Source organism: Sceloporus occidentalis, unplaced genomic scaffold (genome assembly GCF_023333645.1).
Source record: "Sceloporus occidentalis isolate IW3139 unplaced genomic scaffold, rSceOcc1.0.p SCAF_117, whole genome shotgun sequence".
NCBI classification, from domain to species: Eukaryota; Metazoa; Chordata; class Lepidosauria; order Squamata; family Phrynosomatidae; genus Sceloporus; species Sceloporus occidentalis.
Genome location: NW_028317097.1, coordinates 2,828,442 through 2,853,246, shown reverse-complemented (window position 1 = coordinate 2,853,246; position 24,805 = coordinate 2,828,442). Strand labels below are relative to the sequence as shown.

General features: G+C 38.2%; 1 protein-coding gene across 1 annotated transcript in view; it reads left to right on the top strand.

Annotated features, from left to right (window-relative positions):
- LOC149282414 (microtubule-associated protein 2-like) overlaps nucleotides 1-24,805 on the top strand; it is a 29,775-nt gene extending 4,970 nt beyond the window's left edge. Inside the window, exons 2-12 of the mRNA XM_089498280.1 lie at nucleotides 4,548-4,661; nucleotides 7,300-7,377; nucleotides 10,230-13,781; nucleotides 15,749-15,955; nucleotides 16,139-16,273; nucleotides 20,283-20,341; nucleotides 21,142-21,289; nucleotides 21,437-21,777; nucleotides 23,322-23,403; nucleotides 23,919-24,031; nucleotides 24,590-24,805. Of these exons, the coding sequence (XP_089354406.1) occupies nucleotides 4,548-4,661; nucleotides 7,300-7,377; nucleotides 10,230-13,781; nucleotides 15,749-15,955; nucleotides 16,139-16,273; nucleotides 20,283-20,341; nucleotides 21,142-21,289; nucleotides 21,437-21,777; nucleotides 23,322-23,403; nucleotides 23,919-24,031; nucleotides 24,590-24,805 (5,045 nt within the window). The remainder of the gene's footprint in view (nucleotides 1-4,547; nucleotides 4,662-7,299; nucleotides 7,378-10,229; nucleotides 13,782-15,748; nucleotides 15,956-16,138; nucleotides 16,274-20,282; nucleotides 20,342-21,141; nucleotides 21,290-21,436; nucleotides 21,778-23,321; nucleotides 23,404-23,918; nucleotides 24,032-24,589) is intronic.

Sequence of the window (24,805 nt, the reverse complement as noted above, 5' to 3'; positions counted from 1 at the left end):
GATTTTCCATTGTTGTGATTAATAGATATCTACCTAATTTAAAATAAATGTTTTATTTTTGGATCTACTTGATGTAAGAAATCATATGTACTTTTATCACATGGAGATGTGTGTGCATTTTTATTCAAAGCTGAAAAAAGAAGCTCTGTTTCATTGGAATTATGATGAAGTCACATATATTTAAGGATCAAAGTAGTTTTTCTATATTTATTTTCTAAACATACATTGGTTATTTATACTTTAGATTTTAAAAGAATTACTCATAGACAACAATGATTATGGTGAGAATCAAAGCTTTATTATATAATAGAAAACACTGTATGGATTAGGCAGGGGGAGAGAGAAGGAGTTAGCTCTGGACTCACAAAGAGTTATTCTTCAACACGCAGGAGAGGAAAAACATTTCAGAAGGAAACCTCTGGGTAACCTTGGCTTTAAGACATGCCCTTCCCTGGGCACTAAGAGGGTAACTCTAACTACAGTAAAACAAACAGAAAATACTTAAGCTGCCATATACAAAAAGATCTACACATAGTACATGCACTTTATGCTTGAATCCTGGCACTCTGGGAGTCTCTTTGCCAGGTACCCGACACCCCGCGTGTCACTTTGCCAGGAAGCCAGCTGTCTTGGATGATCCTTCAAAATATCACTCTGTGTGTGGAGAACCAGTATATATATATATATCCATTGTGACAGCACAATGATAACTGGCAGGAGAAGTTACATCTTTATTTATATAAAAAATGTAACCGACACAAGATGTTATTATCATTATTATCATACATAAGTTATTGTTCTATTGAGTAAGTACATTTCATGTTCTATAGTGTAGCATAAGACCACACCATAGAACAGTCTTCGCATGAAATGTGCATGTATATACATTGATGGATATGTTCGTGAGCATTGAGCCACAAGTAACTGTTTGAATAAAGTGTAATTGTGCCACTTCTGCTAATTTTGCTTCTATTTGTGTAAGGCTGTCAAGTGGTGAACTGGGGAGCTGTGCTAGCTTTAAACCAATGAAGGGTTACCATGGGTTACCATGGAAACTCAAGGCACCCTGCTAGCTTAAGACATCTATGTTTTGACTACGCAACTGAAATTACAAGCACAGGTTTTATGCGCAAAGAATCATAAGTTGTCATTGCAATTACAAAATTATATTAGAGCAAGACCATATGCGTTATACCCTTTATTTAGGTAAGTATCTAATTTATGTAGTTATTTTATGGATGTAGGTTGTGATGCTCATTGCTTAACTCATTAGGATAATCTTATGAAGCACATTGAGCTGAGGCCAGTAAGTAGAAGTAGAAGTGTAATCTAATTGATAAAGAAAATTCCTACGCTAGAATTGTATGTTTTCCCAATACACATTTCATATACTCCTACCTGCATGTTGAGATCAGGCACAATAGCCCTTAGACATTAGCCACATTACCTGTCAAGTAACAACCATTGGGGCCCCTAGCCAGCCACACACAGTGCCATACTGTGTCCACCTCCCAGCTAAAGTAGCAACCATAGTGCAGTTACCGCTGTGCGGCCATTTGTGGTGCACCACCAGATTGTTCGTTAGTGTACATAGGCCCCCAGAGCTTAGGAATCCCTAGGCAAGCGTCCAGCCTTATCATAGTTCAACTAGACTGCTGCATACTAATAAGACATTTTTAATGTGTTGGCAAATTTGAGGAGTAATTCTCAGGAAAATACCATTAGTTGCTGTGTGGATTGCACCATTTTTCTAAATAAATCATATGTAAAACCCCCAAATGTGTGCTTTAATATTTTGAAGTAAATATAGTTAATTTGGTGTTTGCCAAAGAGTACAGTACCCTATGTGCCACCATTTTTATAGATAATGGTGGAAATTAGTTCAGAACTTGGGTAACAGAGGTACATCCCATGTACTCTGTTTCACTAGTGATTCAGATACTCTTGTCCAGAACACTTAACTAGATGTAATACCTCTTCATTCTGTAGCTTTGTGACCTCTGTTCTTGAACATTTGCTGAACTCTTCTGTGGCTCAGCTCCTGCACTTACTACTTGGATAACGTCCAAACCTCATTCTATCACTACCAATTACATCTATTCCGTTTCATTGCTGGATCTGTCTGTCTTGTTACAAGGCACCAAATGGCACAATTCTTCTTTTCGGTTACCATTTACTTTCATGACACAACTAATCAAATTTCTTTAACTTAATATGTTAATTTGGCTCCTACCTTTACCCAAGTTGTTAACATAATCATTTTAGTACGTATTGCCTGAAAATACAGCTTTTTCTCTTTTCCATCCACTGAACATCTGTGACCTCTCTTGAAATACTATAGATATATGTAAATTGAAAATCATTCACACAAAAAAGGAAGACAAAAATATGCTTAAATTATATTTATTTAAGTATAAGAATATAGAGTTGGCAAATCCAGAAATTACCTACCAAAATAAATAGACTAAGAAAAAGATAATCTAACACCCTGTATGAGATCTCCCAATGTTTCAGCAACTGCCTTTTCCCTAGCCTACACTTTTTTGCTTATTTGATCTATTTGGAGTGCAGTTCCAACTGTTACATCTCTCTTGAAATACTACCTTAATCATTCATTAAATAATATGATGTTCTAATGTTGTACTTACAGGTAGATGCATACTCTGCTCCCTACATTATCATTGATCCTGCTTGTTCCTGCTTTCTGACTTTTTGTACTAAAGATGGCATTATGCCCATTTGTCCTCCGAATATTTGACATATGTAACAAGAAAATCAGAAATACAGTGGAAGACACATGCCCAAAGCGCTATGTGCCAAGGGGTGGAATTTTAATGACGAAAATAATTTGATTCTAATACTGTATAAATAATTGCTGATGAATGTAAGGGGCGGACATTTCTGTCACCGCATTTCTGGTGAAATCACGTCCTAGAGCTATTTTTGAGATTCAAGTGACAGATGAGCGACAGCAAAAAAATCATAATATAACTGGAAGAACTTGCAAACTCATATATTCTACTGTTTATGTTTAAAGGTAATGCAAAAATTGGGATTCAGCTGGAAATAATAGAACATGAAAGAATGAGGTGAAAAAGCATTAAAATACATACATCCAAAAACATGAGCTTCCACAACTCATGAGCTTTTGGCAAGCTGCATGATATTTCCGCAGAATATACGGCATACCCTTTCTGTACCTTGAACTTTTAATGAACCCAAAGGAAAGCAGAAGGAAACTCTGCATCAAGCCTTCAAGGATATGCTGGGTTGGCTGGCACTGCTATATTTAGAGCCTGTCCATTAGTTTCAAAGTGTTTGTCCTTTTTTCAGCATCATTAATAGTAAAAACACAATTTCCACCGCAATGCTCATTCCTCCTGTCTCTTAAAATATGTATCAAAGTGGAAGATATAAAGCTTACATCCCTCTTGAGGAAACCCCTAGAGGCAGTCTGGTTACTTCTAGCTCCTGTTAAAGTCTACGCTGTTTCATACTGTCGGAAATCTGTATTTTTCCACTGTGCCCTTGGTATTATTATAGAAATCATATCCAATATGTTTATATGAAAACATTTCTGCAGCTGGTTGAAGCACAATAGAGTTCACCTTATTATTTTGTCATCTTGGCAAATAACTGTATGTTGACAGATGTTTGTAGTTTACTAGGCAGGTAGGCAAAAAAAGTGTCTTATTTGCTAAGCTTATGGAGAAAGATTTATTTCTGGATTAGACGACTCAACCTTATAAAGTTCATATACGCATGACTACAATATTACATATTTCATTTTGCATTAAAGCAATAGTATCAGTAAAAGGGGAAACATTTTATACGCCTACCAACAATCCTGTATTTTTTCCCCCTCATTTTTGGACATTCTCCCACACTTCGGGCATTAGGATCATGGGCTGGTTGGGGATATCCACTGATCTCCACCGACTGTCCCAGGGAACTGTTTGATCAATTTTACTTTATAACAGACATACGATTTCCAATTAATTTGTCTCATACACAAAGATGCATACACGATATACAATGTTACAATTCACAAACAATCTTACTCTGTGGATTCCCGAGGCTTATTTTATAGGAAAGAAGGTGCTGATGCTTTTCCATATTGGAGTAAAAATAGTGCAGTAGTCTGCTATACTGCTAAAATGATTTTAACATAGTCTGAAATACCCCTAGATAAAAAAAAACTCATGAAAAACATTTTGTTGATCTGGGAATTTGTGAAACTACGACTTCCATGAAGTCATGCTATCATTTGGCTTATTTTTTCTTTAAGTATGCTAGCTTAGCATTATGGGAGGTGTAGTTTTGCAGCTAGATGGCTACTCTGGAGGGCGTGTAGCCCTGTGCATATTAATCAATATGATTTACAGAGATGGCTTTATAGCAATTTAGTACATCTTTATCATTGTGCTAAGGAGGTAATATCAGCCCTTTTTTATAATGTTGTCCAGTCCGAGGGAATCCCCAACACCATATTAACAATATCTGTATTGTTTGCTTCTCTTGTTTTGCCCCTTTTGGTGCTTCGGCAGAGGAGGTATCTGCACGAATAGTCCAAGTAGTAACTGCTGATGCTGTAGCGGTCCTGAGAGGTGAACAAGAGAAGGAAGCCCAGCACAAAGGACCTCCGGGACATCTGCCTTTAGGTAACACAGGGAGCAGTGGGAGAAGGGGAGTGTTTGTGGGACCAAGTGTCAAATCAAGTGAGGGACTTCCTTAAGCTATAAGGTTCCATTCCCTCATCAACCAGTTTCTTAATTTACTTCCATTTTAGTACAAAACATATACTGTACATATACTCACACACACTTGCACACTTATTTATGGCTTCAAGTAGCTGCATACAGTAAGAATTAAGCTGGACTACCTGTGCCAGTCTCCATTGAATAAAATGGAGAGAGTGGGTGCTTCTCGGATTGGTCACCCTTCCCCATAGACTAATATGGAGAAGGAAGGCACACCTATCATTGGTCACCATTAAAGGTAGGCCTGTTTCCCATTGGCTACCTTATCCCAGCCCCCCATTTTTTCATTGGTAAACTTGGTAAAATTGGTAAATCCGAATATCCTATTCATTGTTTGTCATGTGTGAATACAAGCAGTCCATTCATAAATGTAATTCCTTTTAATTTATCATTTAAATCCATATCTTTTAAAGATACCTGATAAAGAATCCCTGTTGTTTTCCCTTTAACCAAGTGTTGACTCATGGAATAAACACTTCTCAAAAGACCACAATATTGCTGTGGACAGGAGGGAGCTCTCTTCAGGACCTTAAGAGATGGATTGACAGTGATAAGTGCCAGGGTTTAACCCATGTAACACAGGAACAAGGCAGAGTTACCTGCTTTTTACATTGTTTTCTACGTTTTAACTCCAAAGGTATTGAGACCCACTTGAAAAATATAGTCTGGTCGATGAAGCAGACACAGCATGTACTGTATATACAGTATATATTAAATCAAATTAAGTGCATTTTATGTTTTGCATTAACAGGAAAATTGTGTTAATAGATTTTTCAAAGCAAGTACAAAGATCAATTGATATCAACCATAAAGGTTATCATTGGAAACGCATTGGAAGAGAATACAAAAGAAATATGAAATATGATCAAACATGAATCTACAATGGTTTACCAGCTTTCTTTGGAAATGTATTTTGTGAATAGTGGGCAGTTAAATACTTGTCTCCTGTACTGATTTCTGCAAAAGGAACACACAATTGAACCACTGCAGTGTGCTCAATAACAGTCTTACATTTGGTAATTTGTTCAGCTATATCTTTTTACAAATCTCCTGAAGGGCTGCCAGCATTCAATGGCAAAATTAGCTTGTAAGAATGAAAGTGGTCATGGTGAGGCATACACAGAGAAAATTACTTTTTAAGTATTTTTTCTCTGTAGGAAGGATAGCTGAAAATGATAATAGGGGTTTGTACTTTGTGAGAGCAGTGAATGGATAACATTAACTGTTAATATGTGACAAAGTCAAGCATGCAGTTTTATTTATAGATGCATATTCAAATACTGGAGACAATGTGTGGGCATAAAGAACATTCCTATTGTGATCACAATTAGTAATAAATGAAATGTAACTGAAAAATAAGTACGTTATTGCATTCTGGTGTAAACTGCAAATATGTCCCAGCTTGATTATGATTTGATTGAGTAATTGGGGTTACCATTTACCAATACAGAGTAGCAGAGTTGAGTAGCAAAGCTCTTTCTGTACAGGGTACTTCTGTACAGTTTATATTGCAATTTTATTTTTTGCTAATTGCCGTAACGCTGAGGAGCTTTATGTGCATGAGGAAAGCTGATGACTTTCGACCATGGAGGTAAGACCAACTACCTAAGCTATAGACTGGCTCCAAATGGCCATGGGTAGGTAGCAACATGGTTTGTGAGGACATTTCAGTAAATCTTCCAGAGATGCCATGTGTTTTTACAAGACTTGTATGAAGACTTCAGTGTATGTTCACTAATTTTTCAGTTCTGTTATCACTTATTAAGAAAGGCTAACCCCAGTGAAAGGCTTTGCTGTACAATCCATAATTAAATCACTAAGGACAGTTTTAAGAATTGTCCCTCGCTATATTTGCATTATGCAGAGCCAACATTAACTGTCTTGCAGTATAAACGCTCTGGGATTCACCCTTTTTAATGCGTAGTGATATCAGGGATTTGAAAAATTAAATCTCTTCTTAATAGACCCTTTTTCTTCTACCTTCACTTGCTTGGAGTTCGCTCACCTATTGTTACAATATGACTGTCTACATCAAAATGGTTTTACTACTTGTGGTTTGTGGATGAAAAGTAGGAACAGTCTACCCATCGGGCAAACCAGACCAATACATGTTGGACGGTTCCCACATACCTTTATGGCCACTGCAAGAGTGTAAGAACATATATATGTATTGGTACCTGACCTTAAAGTGCCAGTTTTCATCCTTAGTCCATCCCTGATGACCATTATGTAATGTTCTGTGTGAAAGCATAACGTAACATTCGGTAATAGAGTTTCATGCAGCTTTAGTTACAGTATATGAAATTCAGTTTTCCAAGCAAATGTGAACACCTCAAATAAATTCTTCCCCGTCATTCTTAAAAAAGAACCACATTAAAAAATGTATCTGTGAATACTTCAATGTCTCCCATGTAGCATTATATATACAAATACGAACCAGTGCATACTCTATACCTACTGCCATGTAACTGTTTATTATGTTGACTCTTTTATGGCCCTTAACATTTGATTCACCTGTTGTCGTCTCTTCAATTTCTAGTTGTTGAAGATACGACCAACTTACCTCCTTCTCCTCCTCCTTCTCCTGCTTCTGAACAGATGGCTACAGTGGAGGAAGGTAAGGCCTTGTAATAAGAAGCTTCCATTCTGTGTTTCTGGATATAATCCATCTGGGCCAACAGAGATGGGCCCATCATGCATCAATGATAAACTTTAATTATCACTTGTCGGATGATCAACATACCTCTCCTCTGTTCTTTGTGGATAAGGCATGAATGTTAAGATTATTCTGTATTTAATACTCATTTTTCATAAACATTTATCACGTATTCTGTGCAGTTTTCTGTAAAAATCACATGGACAGGGATTTTTTTTTAACCATCCACCAAACAAGGTTTTACTTTTTGGATACAAAAACGAGGTCTTTAAATTATGTTTTTCAATGATTTACATCCTATAATGAGTACACTAGTTCTTCTTATTTATGCTTTATGGAAGCATCAGTAATTCTGCTGTAAGTTACCAGTAACAGTTTACCCCCAAGAAATGCAGCCATTGTAGGTCATGTCACAGTAGTGACCACTTACTGTGGTCTTTATCCAGTGTACACAAGGACATGATAGGAATGATCACTGTGGGCAACCAGCTTGTTTATGTGGCCAGGGGGCAGTATATGTGTATATCTATATATACTAATCATAAGCATAAACATATGATACCAGGTTGAACATCTATATGGTGTGTCTCATTATATATATATCCTTAGTTGATTTTTAGCAAGAAGAAATAAACTGAGAGGAGTCATTAGCATATATAAAAGGATTTTTAAACAGTTCTTCAGTGCTCACCCAGGTTTATTCTGAGATCACCATTAAGAATTATTTCCTTCAATAATGAATGGTAGGCTGCATAATAAATTAGAAATCTATAGCCTTGGCCATAAGCATTTCTCCAAGTGACACCACTTCCAACAGTATATACTAATAACTCACCACCTCAAGTATAAAAAAACAAGTCCTTGGATAACCACCTTCCTATGTTTGTCTTGTCTGTTTTTTTTGCTATCATCTTGTTTTTCATTCCAAAAGAAGAGAGAGTTAAGGGCCCTGTGACTGAGGAAGAAGAAAAGAATATTCAGGGGACAGAAAGCAGGTCAACTGAGCCCTCTGTCTTAGGGCTCAGTGAAGACCAAGCTGATTCAGGCTCTGATGTCACACAGCTTGGTGGAGAAAGTGTTGTATGCGAATTACCTGGTGGGAAAGGTCAAACAAAAATCAAGACAGAGTCTACTCCCATTACGTTGCCTTCCTTACCAGAGGAAGGTGTGTTCTGTAAAAACTCTGCATGTACCTATGCCTCAAATCAGCTTTTCGTCAACGCTTATCTAAGGCTGCTCCATCCTTACATGTTGTCATAATGATTGGCTTCGTTGTTCTGCTATGCTGGCTGCAGTACGTTAATCCTTTGAGTGCCAAAGACGTGAGCTGCCGATTTACTTCTTTGGCACTCAATGGGCTCAGTGTCCATTGTAAATATGACATGGTTTCCAAGCTCAGTAATTGACTTGCAGGTTACTTTGCCATGATACAACAATGCTTTGCTGCTAAGTTAATGCTTCACATTAGTCTTCTGCCATGTTAGATGTGTTTGCCAGTCACATTGCTGAAAACTGTATACTATCTGTTTATTTTTTTATTAATTTAATAGTTTTTGAACTTTTTGAATTAATTTTTAACTCTTTTCATGTAGACCTTCAATAGCTACACTTGATTTTCTTTCTTCTTTATGTCTGGTTTTTGTGTTTGTTTCAGTTTTGTAACATTTATTCTACCAACAACTTCTGCTTCTCTATCCTATTCTGGCATGTGTTATTCCCATCCATTGCAGTCTGTGGCTGCCCATTGCTAGGTTATGAGTTGGTATTCTTTTTCTTGCCTTGATATTTTCTGTAACTTTCTTTTTCTCTTTTGTATTTGTGGATCTAGTGAACTGCAAAAATGTGTCATGCTCTGTTGATCAAGGATTATTTGTATAACTCAAAGTTAAAATATAAAAATAGGCCAGAGATTGATTATATTAGTAACTATTTTTTCTGATACTCACCTTAACACCATATCTGCAATTAGTAAAGGTCAGTATTGAATTTTAAAATCTAAAGAGACATCTGTAACACAGCTTTAATCAAATGTGTTTGTAAGTATTATATACATTGCAGGTAAAATGCACTAATACTTGCACTTGCACTAATAATTGAAGCATTTTATTATTTTATTAAGTACATATACTGAATTGACTTTGTAAGACTGTATCTACATCCTTGTAAGAGAAAATAATGGGTCCAGCTAGCATGCTCCTGTCCTAAAGTTGCTCCTTGACCCAGATCAAAATGTCTTTAATGAAATTAAATGGTACGTCAGTGTTATTTTAGGTCAGTACTACAAAAAATTCCTTAGCTTCTAATGCAAGTTTCCTGCAGCTTGGCAACTAAGTAATCACCAAAGTGGTTGAACCACATTTGTCAATCTTACTATACACCAACCTGACTATTTATGGAATCCCGTTAAATAACCATACTGTACTTGCATTTTGGGTCCAGCAGTTAAATAGAGTTTACATAATAGTTAACACTAGTTGAGGTTTAAGCCTTAGTGGTAGAGATAGCTGAATGTATATATGTGAGTCCACTAGACCACTTTCACATGTTTTGTCACCAATTTTGGGATTTGGGATGATTCTACATTGCATGCATATACGGCTTTCCTTTTATATAAAATATTTTTTTAATAGTTCGTATAACTAAAGCTACATGAATCATTTTATTTTATACTTACATTATACTTTGTTATTGCAAGAGTTGCTATTTTTAAATACATGCTTCTCTCATTCTATGTCTCATTTCCTCCAATTTGTAATGAAAATGTTGTTTGAAAGCATTTATGATTAATGTTTTGTGAACAAAACCTGCTTTAGATGTACTTACAGCCTCGAAGATGGGAGCACGAGAACAGTTGGATTCAATTCCTTTCTCTGTGGAGGTTGTGGACACTGTCGAAGATATGACAACAATTAAAAAGACTGAAGATGATGCGAAACAGGATACCTTGGCTGTGCACACACCCGAAAAGGACATGAAGAAATGTGACAAGGAAGATGAGGGTCTCCAAAGCACTGCTGTAGGAATGGAACCATCGGAAGCTGATGTCTCCACATTGGATCCATGCACTTCAAAGTCTTCTGATGCTGAAACACAAGAACTTGAAATACCAAAGGATAGAAAGACACCAGAAAGCGATACAGGCCCAGACACAATCAGAGATTTTTCTTGCAAGGACAAAAATAATCTTTCAAATCCAAACACTGAGACTGATGTTCAGTTCACTAGCTACCCTTCAAAAGAAAGTGAAAGTTCTTCTGTGCAATCAGGGCCTGAGTTGGTTGAGGAAGGACAGGAAATCAAAAATGAACTTCTTTCACATTCATTATTACCAAATACAGATCAAATTGATAAAGATACCACAAGTTCAGCCAATGTAGAACCATTTAAAACTGATATAGCCAAGGGTAGCCCAACAGCTAGCGAGGAAGTTTTCTCAGATGATGATAAATCTGTTACACATAAACAGCATATTGTAGATGACATACCTACATCAACGACTTCAGGTGTTGTGAGCGAGAAAGACGTGCTCAATCAAAAAGTATATGAAGATGAAAAGTCCGATATTCAGAGCTTACAACCAGTGGCTGTAAGTAAACTCCTGCCCCAGCAAGATGACATTACTATTAACAAATCTAATGATAATGTAGACACATGCAAAGAATCTGAAACAAAGGATGCAGCAAGTATCTTAGATGAGTCAAGTCATCTAAATGTTGCATACCATACAGATGATGACTATAATATGGAAACCCAGTACTCATCACCTAAAGATCAGACTGAGGAATTTGAAGTACTTGAAGCTACTAATGTTTCAGTGTCTGAGTTTCCTCTAAAAACAACCGTAACCCAATCTAAACCTGACATCAAAGAGCAAACTGACAATAAAACACAACTACAGGAAGATAAGTCTGGTATGTCCACCTATTTTGAGACTTCTGCTTTGAAAGATGATGTAGAAAGTGCAGTTCAGCAAAGCAGTGATTATTATGAGTTGACTGATGTAAAAGAGCCTCCGTATGAGACCTGCTTCATGCCTCATTTAGATAAAGGTGAGGATGATGAAGACAATGATGATTTAGAACCAATTGCTGAAGAGAAGGGCACTTCTGGTCATGAAGCAGGATATAGCACGCTCACATCTACAAAGCTAGCATCTAAAATCTCTAAAGGTGACAGGTTGTTTACTATAGATCCAAATATCTATGCAGACAAATCAGAGTTCCTTAGCAAAAATAAAGATGATCTCACTCTCAGTCGAAGCCTTGGCCTTGGTGGTAGATCTGCAATTGAACAGAGAAGTATGTCAATAAACCTCCCTATGTCCTGTCTTGACTCCATAGCACTAGGCTTTAGCTATGCTCGTGCCCATGACCTCTCACCCTTAGCAACAGATATACTTTCAAATACAAGTGGAAGTTTAGATGACGGGGATGAATCTGATTTACCAGCATCCACCCCTGCTTTAGAGAAGGCTCCCTCATTCCCAGAAGAGTCAGAACATGAAGAAGTAGAGTATAGTACTGAGACAGAAAAGACCACTGAAAAGGAAAGGTTTGAGCTTGAACCGTTGTGTGAATCACAGTACCCAGCCAAAGAATCCTATAAAAATGGCACAATAATGGCACCTGATCTTCCTGAGATGTTGGATTTAACTGGATCTCGGTCCCGATTAGATTCAGGAAGTGCTGATCCAGATGCAGCCAGGAGAAAGTCTGGAGCTTCTGAGATCATTATTGATGAAAGTAGTGTTATCCAGCAAGCTACGGCTCTTGATGGAAGCCAACTTCTTGTAAAGGCAGACAGTCAGCAAGAAGAACTGGGCTATTGTGTTTTCAACAAATACACTGTGCCTCTGCCTTCACCAGTACAGGATAGTGAGAATTTAACTGGGGGCATGTCTACACTTTATGAAGGTCTTGGAGTGGATCCATCAATCATTGAGATCAAGTTGGCAGCTGCAGAAAAAATGGAAAAAGACATGCAAGATCTGCCTAGTGAACCAGTCACACCAGGGTGGGACGCAGAACTGGATAAAAAAGCCTCTGAGACCAAACTTGACACAGTCTTAGAAAAAAGTGAGGAACACATAGATACAAAAGATACTTCTGAAAATGTAGAAGGAACCAAACAACATGGGCAAACCTCAGAGCCTGCTTTGAGCATTATAGTAGAAAAACCATTAGCAGAAGAAAACAATGAAAAACCTATTGAAACGCAACACACTGCACAAGAAGAAGAAGTGCCAGAGAAAGATTTGAAAGATACATGTCTTTCATTATCGGAAGTTGCTTACCCCATTGCAACAGCAGAGACAGCTGCAAAGGAGATATCAGAAAAAGAAGCATCCCCAGAGCTTTCTGAGCAAATTAAAGATCACCCAGTGTCCGATGAACCAACTAACATTGAGGTACAGTCAACAGATGCTTTAAAAGAAGAATCAGCTGTTGCCTCTGAAGACAGTATGAAGGCCATTGATTCCAGTAAAGTCAAAGATGCCAAAGAAAGCATTAATAATGAAAACATTGCACAAATGAAGGAGGGTGCTAAATTTTCTGAAACAGATTTAAAAGAGAAAGGTGCCAAGCCAGACTTAGTCCATCAAGAAGCAATGGATAAAGAAGAATCATATGAATCCAGTGGCGAGCCAGAGCAGACACAGGAATCTTCACTGGAAGTGGCCAAAGAGATCCTGCCTGAAGAATTAGACAAACCAGACACAACTCTTGAAATTCCACAAGAACCTTGTGATGTATTGGTTTCTCAAGCAAAGGATGTCAAAAAAGATGTTGAAGAGGAAGCCCAAGTGGAAAACTTAACTGAGTCCCAAACTGATGAAAAAGGAGAAAATTTGGTTGAAAAGGAGAAGATTGAACAAGAGATTACAAAACCAGCTGATGAAGAGTATGACAAAGAAGAGATGGAAGTGATAGAAGAAAGCAGCAAAGACCTAACACTGGAGGTCCCAGAACAGGAGGCAGAACCTAAGACATTTGATGAAGAACCTGCAGTTGAGTGCTCAGAAGAGGTGACAGGAGTCATAGAGTCTGTAGTCACAGTTGAAGATGACTTTATTAAGGTGGTCCAGACCACCGTGGATGAAGGTGAATCATTGGCTCACAGTGTTCGCTTTGCTGCTGTGGTACCAGCAGAAAATGAAGAGAAGCCCTACACAGAAGAAGAGGAGGAAGAAGAAGAGGAGCTTAAGGATGAACCCAAGGAAGGCTCACCTTCCATTCCAGGTTCTCCAGAAAAAGAAGAGACCCTTCTCACAGACTACAAAACAGAAACACAAGATGATTACAGAGATGAGACAACAATAGATGACTCTGTGTTGGATACAGACAGTGCCTGGGTTGATGCACACGGTGGGTTTCTTTAATTATTCTTTTACCTTCTTTATTCATATGTAGGCCTGACAACATAGCAAGGCTTCAACAACGTATGGCCTGCTAAGCTGCATACAAATAGAATACTGGGCAATTGTGCTTGAACTGCCACGATTCTACCAAACATTTGTAGAGGGTCATAAGAGATGCGATTCAACCACATCTGGACGTACTTGTTGAAAATGTTGTAAAACAGTAAAATATGGTAACATTTCAGTCTTTAGATATAACAAAATGGGAATACACTAAACTACACTAAACTAAAAAGTATAAGGTTTCACTGTAAAACATTTTAGATCCAATGTAATAATTACCCTGGCCCCTAACAATGTTCATTACATACAACCGTGTTGCAAACTTGTGGAAATAAAACAATTAATGCAGATTTATATAAATCATTTTACTTTAAACAGTTACTCTAACAAGCTTGTAATGTGTTGTTACTGTAGGTGTTTAATTCATTCTTCACCAGCTGCCACTAAAGGCATAGATCTTGCAGCAACAAAGCAAGAAGATATGGAAGGAGATTACTCCTTCTACTGTGCTATTTGCCCGCTCACCAGGACAGAGTACAAAACTTTGAACACAAAACCAAACCAAATTTGGAAACTAAGGGAAACACGGTAGATGGAGATGTGTCTAGATTATCCCTGCCCTTCAGGTCATATAGTATAAAGCTATTTTTATAATTTCATTTATTGTGATTATTTGCATTTCCTTTGAACCCTCCCCATTAAGAAATCTGGGAGCTGCCTCATAAGGAGTTATTTTTCTGTAAATTGTTTCATTAAACCTGCTTATTTCGACCTACTGAATAATCTCTAACCCAAGAATACCTGATTTTGTTGATACAATTAAAATAAGTCAATCTCCTTTTTGATGACCCTTTGAAACACTTTTCAAGTGGTCGGATGTCACAATGGTGCAGGTTTAATGCAGTTCCAGGTATCAGCGACAGCCTCATTACAGGGTTCCAAGATAGTTCAAATGACAATAGTAGATTCCTCCTAGAGACATTATTTAAGTTGCCTTTAGCCACATTAAACTGCAAAATATGTCAGTGTTAGGTGGATCAAATTTGTGTTCCATTGATGGTATCATTTTTAGAGGAGACCCAGAATAATAATACAAAAAAACTTACACTGATTCATGCTAGAATACAATTACATATCCATCTATATTTAACACAAAACTTGCTGTCTCTGGCTGCATTAACACAGGTACTTTTTCAACTTAAAACCTGTGTGTCAGCAAAGTCAAGTGTTAAAAGGCATAACTACAGAAGCCCCTTCTATCAGTGTATGACTGAAGGCTATGGAAACATTCTGGTTTGTAAGTGGGGTTTGGGGTTATTAGTGCACAAAGCTGCTGTATAGAAGTCAGGACAACTGAAATGAACATGTAAACAGTAGAAACAAAGTAATTTCAACACAACAAGCAGCTGTTGGCTTTCGGAGTCCAACCAAATCTGCATAATTAGTAGTTTAGTAAGAAGAGGGGGCGTACTGGGTTAGACAGCAGACAGTTAAATAAGTTATTGAACAATATAATTAGCACTTGCTCATATTCATGAATCACACACACAAAAATTAAACCATAGGGTGGTAAATAAAATGTAAATGAATTCATGGTACAAAAACAAGATGCATTAAGCTCACATAGGTTATTAAAGGATTAGTGCAGCTGTTCACTGGTATGGATTCCACTACCTGAATCACCACATGATATCTGCGTATTACCGAGACCCTGCAGATTATAAGGTTTAAGCGTTACATATGGATCGAGCCCTGCAGTATTTTATCGATCGTCAGTTTCAATGTAGGAGTACACTTTGTTATCAAAAAAGTTAGAGGACACATACAAGTGGGTTATATAATCCTTCTGAAGGTTGCAAGATGCCTTCTCTTTCCATCTCTTCTACTTTCCTAATTGTTTATACCATACAGATGATGACAGGAGCATTATGACTGAAGCTATAGAACCCATCCCTAAGGAAGAGAAGGTTGACCGAGACTTGCAGAGGCCTCCCGTAGAGAAGCATAGAAAAGAAAAGCCTCTCAAATCTGGCCGAGGTCGAGTGTCTACTCCAGAGAGGAAAATAACCAAAAGGGAATCCAGCGCAACCTCCAGGGATGAAGTGAGAAGGAAAAAAGGTCCATCATCATTTCTCTTAATACACATTGGTGCAGCCACCAAGGAACTTAAATATGGTTACTTTTAATATGAATATAATATAGGTCCAAGGAATGTATAAACTGTGACTGTACCCCCCCCCTGACTATGTGCTTTCTCTCCTTTCTCTGTGTGTCTCTTCTTCTTTTTTTCCCTACATATAGCTGTACTTAAGAAAGCTGAAATTTCTAAAAAGTCTGATGTTCAGGCCCACTCTCCATCCAGGAAAATTATTTTAAAACCTGCCGTCAAGCAGTCTAGACCTGCCCAACTGGCCTGTGCGAGAAGGAAGCCGGCAGGTGACTGCTCTGTTCAGTATTTGTTTTTGCAAATGTGGCTGGCAAACATTATTTTAGTTGGTTTCCATGTTGTGTTGCTTGCAAAATTCATCTCTGCCGAATTTCTTCTCCTTTTATTTCTTATTTATTTTACTTCAGAGTACGTCCAGGCTCCATGAAATCTGATTTTCCACAAAACTGCCTTGCAACTTTTTTCTTTCTGTTACGCTTTTATTTGATTTCTTGTGGTATTTGTTTATTTATGGAATCTTGTTCATTTCTTTGCAGACCTCATGATCACATTCGCTTGCGAGAGCCATAAGAATTCATTGGTTGTATCTTGGCATAGTGACTTTAGTGCTTTCTTAGAAGTTTGTATATCCATGTCTCTGTTCTGGTGGAAACTTCATGAAAGATTGCATCCATGGTATACATTTCATTGATTTGCTACCGTCTCATACATTAAAATACATCAACTTGTTATCTACATTTAGTTCTATAGGGGATCAATAATTGTTTTACTTTACTGAGAGGACAGTAGATAAGTGAAACAACCTTCCAGCAAAAGTGGTAGAGGCTTATACAGTGTGAGAATTTAAACACGCATGGGATACACATAAACATACCTGGGAACTCTCCGGGTTTGACCTGGAGATTGCCGGGTGAAGCACCACTTCTCCGGTTCTCCGGGTCAAGACCCGAATCCTCCGGGTCACAGGAGCAGGGTCTTGACACTCCCCGCTCCCCGCCCATTTTCCCTTAAAATTGGGGTTTTTCCCACTGCTGTCAGTGGGAACTCCCCCTGACCTCCCACTGACGTCCCGGGACCGCCCGCTGACGTCAGTGGGCAGTCCTGGCCGCATCCCGCAAGGGAAGGTACCCGGGAGCCGGAGTCCAGAAGTTCCCAGGTATGGACATAAAGCTATCCTGAATCTAAGACAAGATCAAGAACTGATTTACCCCTTCATTCCCCTATAGACGTACCAGGACGTCCAAAAAACGCCCACAAAGAAACCCCTATGGACGTCCCGGTACGTCCAGCCCTTCGTGCAGCGTCAGGGACACATCCCTGCTGCTGCACGGGAGACCAGGCTGTCGTTTGACAGCCTGGACTCCCCCCTGGCAGCAGATCTCCCGATCTCCCGTAACAGCTTCCGGCATGAAAGCCGGTAAGCTGTTACGGTTGAAAGTGCCCGATCACGCGATCGTGCAGTTGCAAACGCGCGATCGGGCATTCACTGCTGACGTAACCCGGAAGGTCATCCCCTGCGGGGATATCCTGCCCTCCGATGAGGCACAGAGACAATGCGATGCGATGCGATCTGTGAGGACCTGCATAGAGATCACAGTGTGATCGGTGCAGGGGGATCGCGGGGAGGGGAGTGAGAAACCATCTCTCTGACTCCCCCTCCCGTCCTGAAAGAGAAAAGCAGAAAAAAAAAAAGTTAATTCATTTAAAAAATAATATTAAATAAATCATTAAAATAATAATATATATAATACAAAAAAAAATTATAATGTGAGCTGTGATGTCATTGTGACATCACTGGCATGTTCAGGAGGTCCCTAGAAGGACCTCTAACCATTTCTGTGTAAAAATAATATATAAAAAATAAAAAAAAATTAATAAATTAAAATAAAAAAAAAATTAAAAAAAATATATAAAAAAAGATAATAAAAAAATTATTAAAAAACCTTACTTCCCATTGCCCTAGCATTACATCTAGCCAGTATAACCCTTCTGCCCCCGTTCACAACCCCCAAACCCGTTAAGCCATAGGCATAAAACGTATACAAAACTGTACACCTTATAGTATGCTCCCTGGTGCTGGGAAAGTCTGGAAAATCTATATAAATTAGGTATTTCTGAAATTAGGACACCTGAATTAATAAACTTGGAGGGGATTTTCCATCACTTTACCTAATTTTGTGAGGATTTAGAGGGAAAATGTAAAAAAAAATGTGTTTAATTTTCTAATCTTCGCTAGTTTTTACTAAATTTCTCATTCTAAATTTTCAGCTAATCATCCAACTATGGTATCAAATGAAAGCTCTATCTCTCCTTGAAAAAACAATATATAGTTTATATGGGTACACTATTCACAGGAAAAGAGAATCATCGCTAAACCGACATACCCCAAAAATGGCAAAATTGCTCTGGGCTTTGAGGTACCAAAAACCCCTGGGATTGAAGGGGTTAAGGTCTGTATCTTACATCAGGAAAATGGGCAGACTAGATGGGCCAAATAGTTCTCATCTCCTGTCCTGTTTCTGTGTTAGGTAATTTTTTCGAGCATCAGAATTGTTCGTACCAGAAAGATTTTATAGCTACGTAATTTTTTCACAAAGCAACAGGAAAATAACTTTTTACTAAAACAACAAAATAAGGTTTTCTTTATCCGCCTTGTTGAAATATTGAATACTGAAAGAGAGGAATATACAACTTGAGCACAGAATACATCAAAATAACATAACATAACATACAACTTTATTTTATGTATCTATACTCATTTAATCTCTTTACAAATACCAGCTTTGTACATCATCTTATTTAGTACCATGCATTTTTCACTAATATTTTTGTTGTGCTGTTTTTTTTCCCCTGCCATATTCTTGAAAGGGACAGATGGAGCAAAAAGGCACAAGGACATTAGACTGTTTTTTTTCATTTTTGCTGCCACTTTGATTTTATGTGTTTAGACAAGTGACATAAAATCTATTTGACATTTATGAAAGTAAATGGCAATACATTATTTCTAGAACCTCTGGCTAAGCAGTGTAATAAATACATTAACATAGCATTTAAAACAATAATTTAGATTCTGGTGCATTTTTACCAGCAATGCCGGATTTTTTGAGTACACTTGAGCAGATGACGTTTTTAAATAATTCTTCCTATTATACTTGAGCCATATATATATGGACCACTGGTACATCAAAATAATAAATAAATCAAAATTACCTAAATTAGAATCACTTTCCTGCACATCTGTGCACTTGTTTTGAGGTTCACAAGCTTGGTCTTTCTTCGTTTTCTTTTTTATTGAGTTATAGGATATCTTATAGTAATCACCTGCGATAAGTATCACTAAGCCTCGGAATGTCAAGCAACTGTGCATCGACTGCCCTTGTGTTAAGTATAGTTTGCATATGACTGTCCAAGCAGTTTATGGACTCCAGTTTTCATCTTGCTGTCCTGCGTAAACCTACTGATCTATCCTAACCATCCTAGGGTGCTGTAAAACCAGTGGAGGTCTATGCTGTTGCAGCACAGACTTCCATTGCAGCTCCCAGACCACCTAATGACCCTCTGCAGCTGAGACATGCAAGGTGTCTCTTCTGGTATGGTGGGCAGGTGGTCCTTCCTCTCCCAGGTCTGGCTAAGGCTAAACCCACCTCTTACCACGCTCTCTAACACTGTATTAGTAGTTGCTAGGTTCAAGCAAGTCTGCTTTAATTCTTACAGATATATTATATTATTATTTATTATAATCTCTTTCATCACCAATAGTGATCTCAACCATATATGTCATATGGGGGTAATAAACATAAGCCTACACTCCGTAGTTCATTTTGCTTCGTAATGTTCTAGTTCTGATGCTCGTTGTCATTTTCATACATCATGCATGTTGTGTGTTTTGGAAAGACAGCTTCACAATTAGGGATAATAATGAATTAATTTGAAAGATGAAGGTAAATGGCAGGTGATTATATTGTGTATTAAAGTGTAGACTGCTACACAGGGGACAGCCCTAAACAGACTGCAACGAAAGGCAAATAAAAGTCACAGAATTTTACATTAATAAGTAATGTTAATTTGGATGTCACCTGATGACCAGGGATAAAGATCCTGTGGACCATCTACATGTTCTTGAACTACAGCTTGCATCCAAAGTTGGTTTGAGAATGATAAAAGTTCAAGTGTTGAGGGGACCACGTGTTCCCCACCATGGTAAATACCAATTCACTTAACATGGATCTTGCCATAACCACTACGTTTTCCCTTTTCTTTTTCCTGCATTGATGCCAGCAGGGGGAGAGTCACAGCATGCCTCTGGTGCTGTTCGCCAGGCCAAAGACAAGGTTATGGTGAGTAGCCTTTTATATTCACCTTCTACCTTTTACTTGTTTAGGTTTTCAGCTATAAGTCAGCGGGTTCTCATGAAAAATATCAAATTGTTTCATAAAACAACTTGTTTAATTCATAATTTATTATTAATACATTTTGGAAAATGCTCTACAAAATGTGGCCCCCAGTATTTGTTTTCATTTTAAAAAAACACCCAACTTTCTACTGTACATATCTTAAATATTTGAATTGCTATAAAAAATTGGCACTCAAATGGGAAATCAAAGTAAAACAGATGATAGAAAAGTAAATATGAGAGAGAAATGATCTATGTAGCCTACATATAGCCCATTACAAAACACCTAGTTCTATTACGGTATATAATGTGGCACAATAATCACACCTATACTGCACACTAACACAGAAATTGACCGGACACAAGAAAGATCTACCATGACTTGCTGAAGAACCCAGTCTTTTTGCCAGCCATCCACTGCTTGCATGTCAATATGTACCTTTCTTGGCTTACACCACACATCTGTAAATAGAACAAAACAAAGCAATACTTACATTAGATGCTTTGGTTAAATGCCTTTCATGTTATCAATGTAAATTTGTTGGTTGGCATTACTATATTCCAGACTTGGGAACAGGGTTGGGTGTGAAATTTAGTCTTATGGTTTAGTTTGACGTTTTAGAAATAGCATTCTTATAGGGGTGAACTTTTTTTTAATAAAGCCCTCTTAGGTCCAGGCAGACTTATATGTCATTATTCTGCTGATAAGTCTTCAGATACCATAATAAGTTTGAACATTTGTAGGAAAGTACAAACAAGAGTCCAGAAAAGCGCTCATCATTGCCAAGACCTTCCTCCATCCACCCCACCCGGAAAATCTTCCCTGTAGAGAAAGAAGAAAACTCTGTTTCTACTAGCATGTCTGTGTCATCCTCAGCACGACGCACCACCAGTAAGTGTTTTCTTAAAGTTTCTACTGACTATAATTACCTTTAAACAAAGAACCAGTGTAAGAAATACATTTCAAACCTATCACTTATCAAATACTTTTTGTAGCATGTATTTTGGTTATTTTGATGATATTTTGTTTTGTTTGTAGGGTCTGAGCCAATTTGGAGTAGAACGGGTAAGAGTGGCACTTCTACACCAACTACCCCAGGCTCTACTGCTATTACACCTGGTACACCACCAAGCTATGCTTCTCGAACACCTGGCACACCAGGTACCCCAAGTTACTCCCGCACACCTCGCACTCCAGGTACACCAAAATCTGCCATGTACTATGCGGAGAAAAAAGTGGCAATCCTCCGCACACCTCCAAAGTCTCCTGCAACACTTAAACAAATGCGTGTCTCAAATCAACCCATGCCAGACCTGAAAAATGTTAAATCGAAAATTGGATCCACAGAAAACATCAAGTATCAACCTAAGGGTGGACAGGTGAGTGAATAATATGTTACTGTGTGTGAAAGTATGTCAATGTATATTTACATATGTAAGTATGTTACTGCATCAGTTTGTGTGTGTGTATGTTAAAATGTGTGTGTGTGCGTAAGTGTGTGTTTAAATATGTTACAGTGTATGTATTTTAGTGTGTAAGTGTGTGTGTCAGCACTGTGTTTGTACGTGTAAGTATATTACTGTGTGTAAGTAAGTCAGTACGTGTGTGTAAGTAGGTTACCGTGCGTGGGTTAGTGTGTGTAGATATGTTATGGTGTGTGTGTAGATATGTTATGGTGTGTGTGCATTAGCGTATAAATATGTTTGTGTGTTACTATGTATGTGTGTAAGTCTGCTAATGTATGTGTAAGTATGTTACGTTACAGTGTGTGTAACTATATTACTGTGTGTATAGGAGGAGCTTTGGGGTCTTTACTGTAAGTCTTCCAGGGGGGCTCCAGCGTTTTTAATACACCACTGTTTATAAATTATGGTTTATGATAAATAAAATAAAAAATTGCGGAAAATGATCAAAAAGGCCGGATCACTCCCGTTATATCTACTGTAAGGCAGCAGCGGTGTTCCTGATGGTATCTGTCCCCCATACATTATTCTGGCTCTTTTACTCTGCCTCCCATTCCTTGTAGGTTAAGATCTTAAATGAGAAGATTGATTTTAGTGGAGTTCAGTCTCGTTGTGGCTCCAAGAATAACATCAGTCATAGTGCAGGGGGTGGAAATGTAAGTAAGGGTACATTTTGGTATGGGATCTCCTCCACCCACTTCCTTGGCGACTCTTCTCTAGATCCTACAAGGCTGTATCCACTTTTGGGCACACCTTAGATGTCAGTACCTGGTCTGTCCTTTTTTTGTCACTGTTACTCCTGTCCCCACCCCGGGAGCTTCCAAAACTAACCTAATGACGCGAGCAGGTTTCTTGAAGTCAGCTATCATGTGTTTCAAATGCATGGATGTAGGAGAGATATAGGTTTTAATATTGCTTAGGAAATTCTGATAGGATAACTATTGGCTACAATTAAATTCTGATAAATCAAAGAAATACACGCAAGAGAAATGTGGGGTCAGAAGTCGAAGTCAGAAGTATTAATGAAAGTCACCTACCAACCAGAAAGGAAAAAAACCTGTCTTGGGGTAATTTAAAAGATCGCTATCACTAATCGCTATCAGCTATATTGACAACCCTAGGACCATGTCATGACTACTGAACCATTTGGTGGCCTTTCATATCATAGCGGTTGCACTTCACATACTCAATGTACCAGAGCAGGGGGGCAGTGGGGGCACAGAACACTCAAGCCTTGCTCAAGGTCAGATTAACCGGTGCTGGGAACTCCTCTGTTAAAAGCTTGTGTCTTAACTTTCCTTGGTAGAGAAACTAATGTCTAAATGGGTTTGTAGAAGCTTGCTGCACTCAACTTCATTCTGCCATGCATTAATGAATCCTGCACTCCCTAGCATTTCCTCTCCCTGGTTCACCCTTTAGTCTGCTTTTCTAATTTTAACATTGTTTTTGGTTTCTTGCAGGTCCACATTTTAAGCAAGAAGATTGACCTGAGTCATGTGACATCCAAATGTGGATCTCTGAAGAACATTCACCACCGGCCAGGTAAAGAATAAGTTAGAACAGAAGACCCAAGTGCCAGGATAAGCAAAAGAGGATGCCAAAACATTTCTAGTGGCCAGGTCAAAATTATCCTACTTATTAGTAATTGAAATTCCTAGAAACACTCTGTTTGAATTGGTTAAAAAAGCAAAAACACACAAATTCAACTGTTCCATGTTCTTGCTTCTAGATTTCCTTTAAATGTACGGGGTGCTCAACATTTTATTACAAGTTATTGTTCCATACAGTCCTGATCTGAACAGCCAGCTAAAAAAAGCCTCACGTTATCCAAGTATTTATGCTCATATAGTGTGCGGACTGGCATGTCAAGGGCATGTGGCCACAACTGCCCGCTGGGATACATTGTATTTTCAGTAGAAGAAACCTTATACCCGTGTTGTGTTAATATAATCTTTTATTCCTTGCCCTGTACTTACTTGTGTCTAGATGTTTCTATTTTTATAGTACCATAGCTTTCTGCAGTGTTCTAGATATTGTATTATTGTCTTTTTTTTCAGGAGGTGGGAATGTGAGAATTGAGAGTGTGAAATTGGATTTCAAGGAGAAAGCCCACGCAAAGGTTGGTTCTCTGGATAATGCTCACCATATCCCTGGAGGTGGTAACATTAAGGTATGTGCACCCTGTTACTATTGAAAGAAATTTTCTCCACTAAGAGTTCATTTATAGGTTGAAATGTGAAACATTCTAGAAATGTAAAGCCCCATGAAAGCCCCATAAATGTTTTCTATAAATTAGCCACGAAAATCCAACCAGCATGGTAGAACCGACAAAGACTGAACGTACATCGTGAAGGAACAACCAGATAAAGAGATGACACTTTCATTAAATAATGCATATAATATGTTAACCAAATCAAAAATTTCCTGATATACTTGTTTATGTATAGGATAGCTAAAAAAACTACATATTAACCCCTTCCTTAACAACATGTCTTCACACTATTAACCCTTTTGCATCACATTTCTCTTTTGGGCACTACATTAGCATGTAGATATAACAATCAGGATTAACCTGGAATGTGATCGATTCCTTTCAATATAAATTAGAAAGCGCACAGCTAAATTGGGTCCACGTTGTTTTTTCAGGTGACGTTCTGCCGTTGGTATCAAAGAATATGGAAGAGTCTTTGCAGAACGCTATTATATATGCATATTCATCTTTCCACAGATTGACAGCCAGAAGCTGAATTTCCGAGACAGTGCTAAGGCCCGTGTTGACCATGGCGCAGAAATCATCACACAATCTCCAGGTCGCTCCAGCCTCGCTTCTCCACGCCGTCTCAGCAATGTGTCCTCTTCTGGAAGCATCAATCTGCTAGAGTCCCCACAGCTTGCTACCCTAGCAGAAGACGTCACTGCAGCCCTGGCCAAACAGGGCTTATGA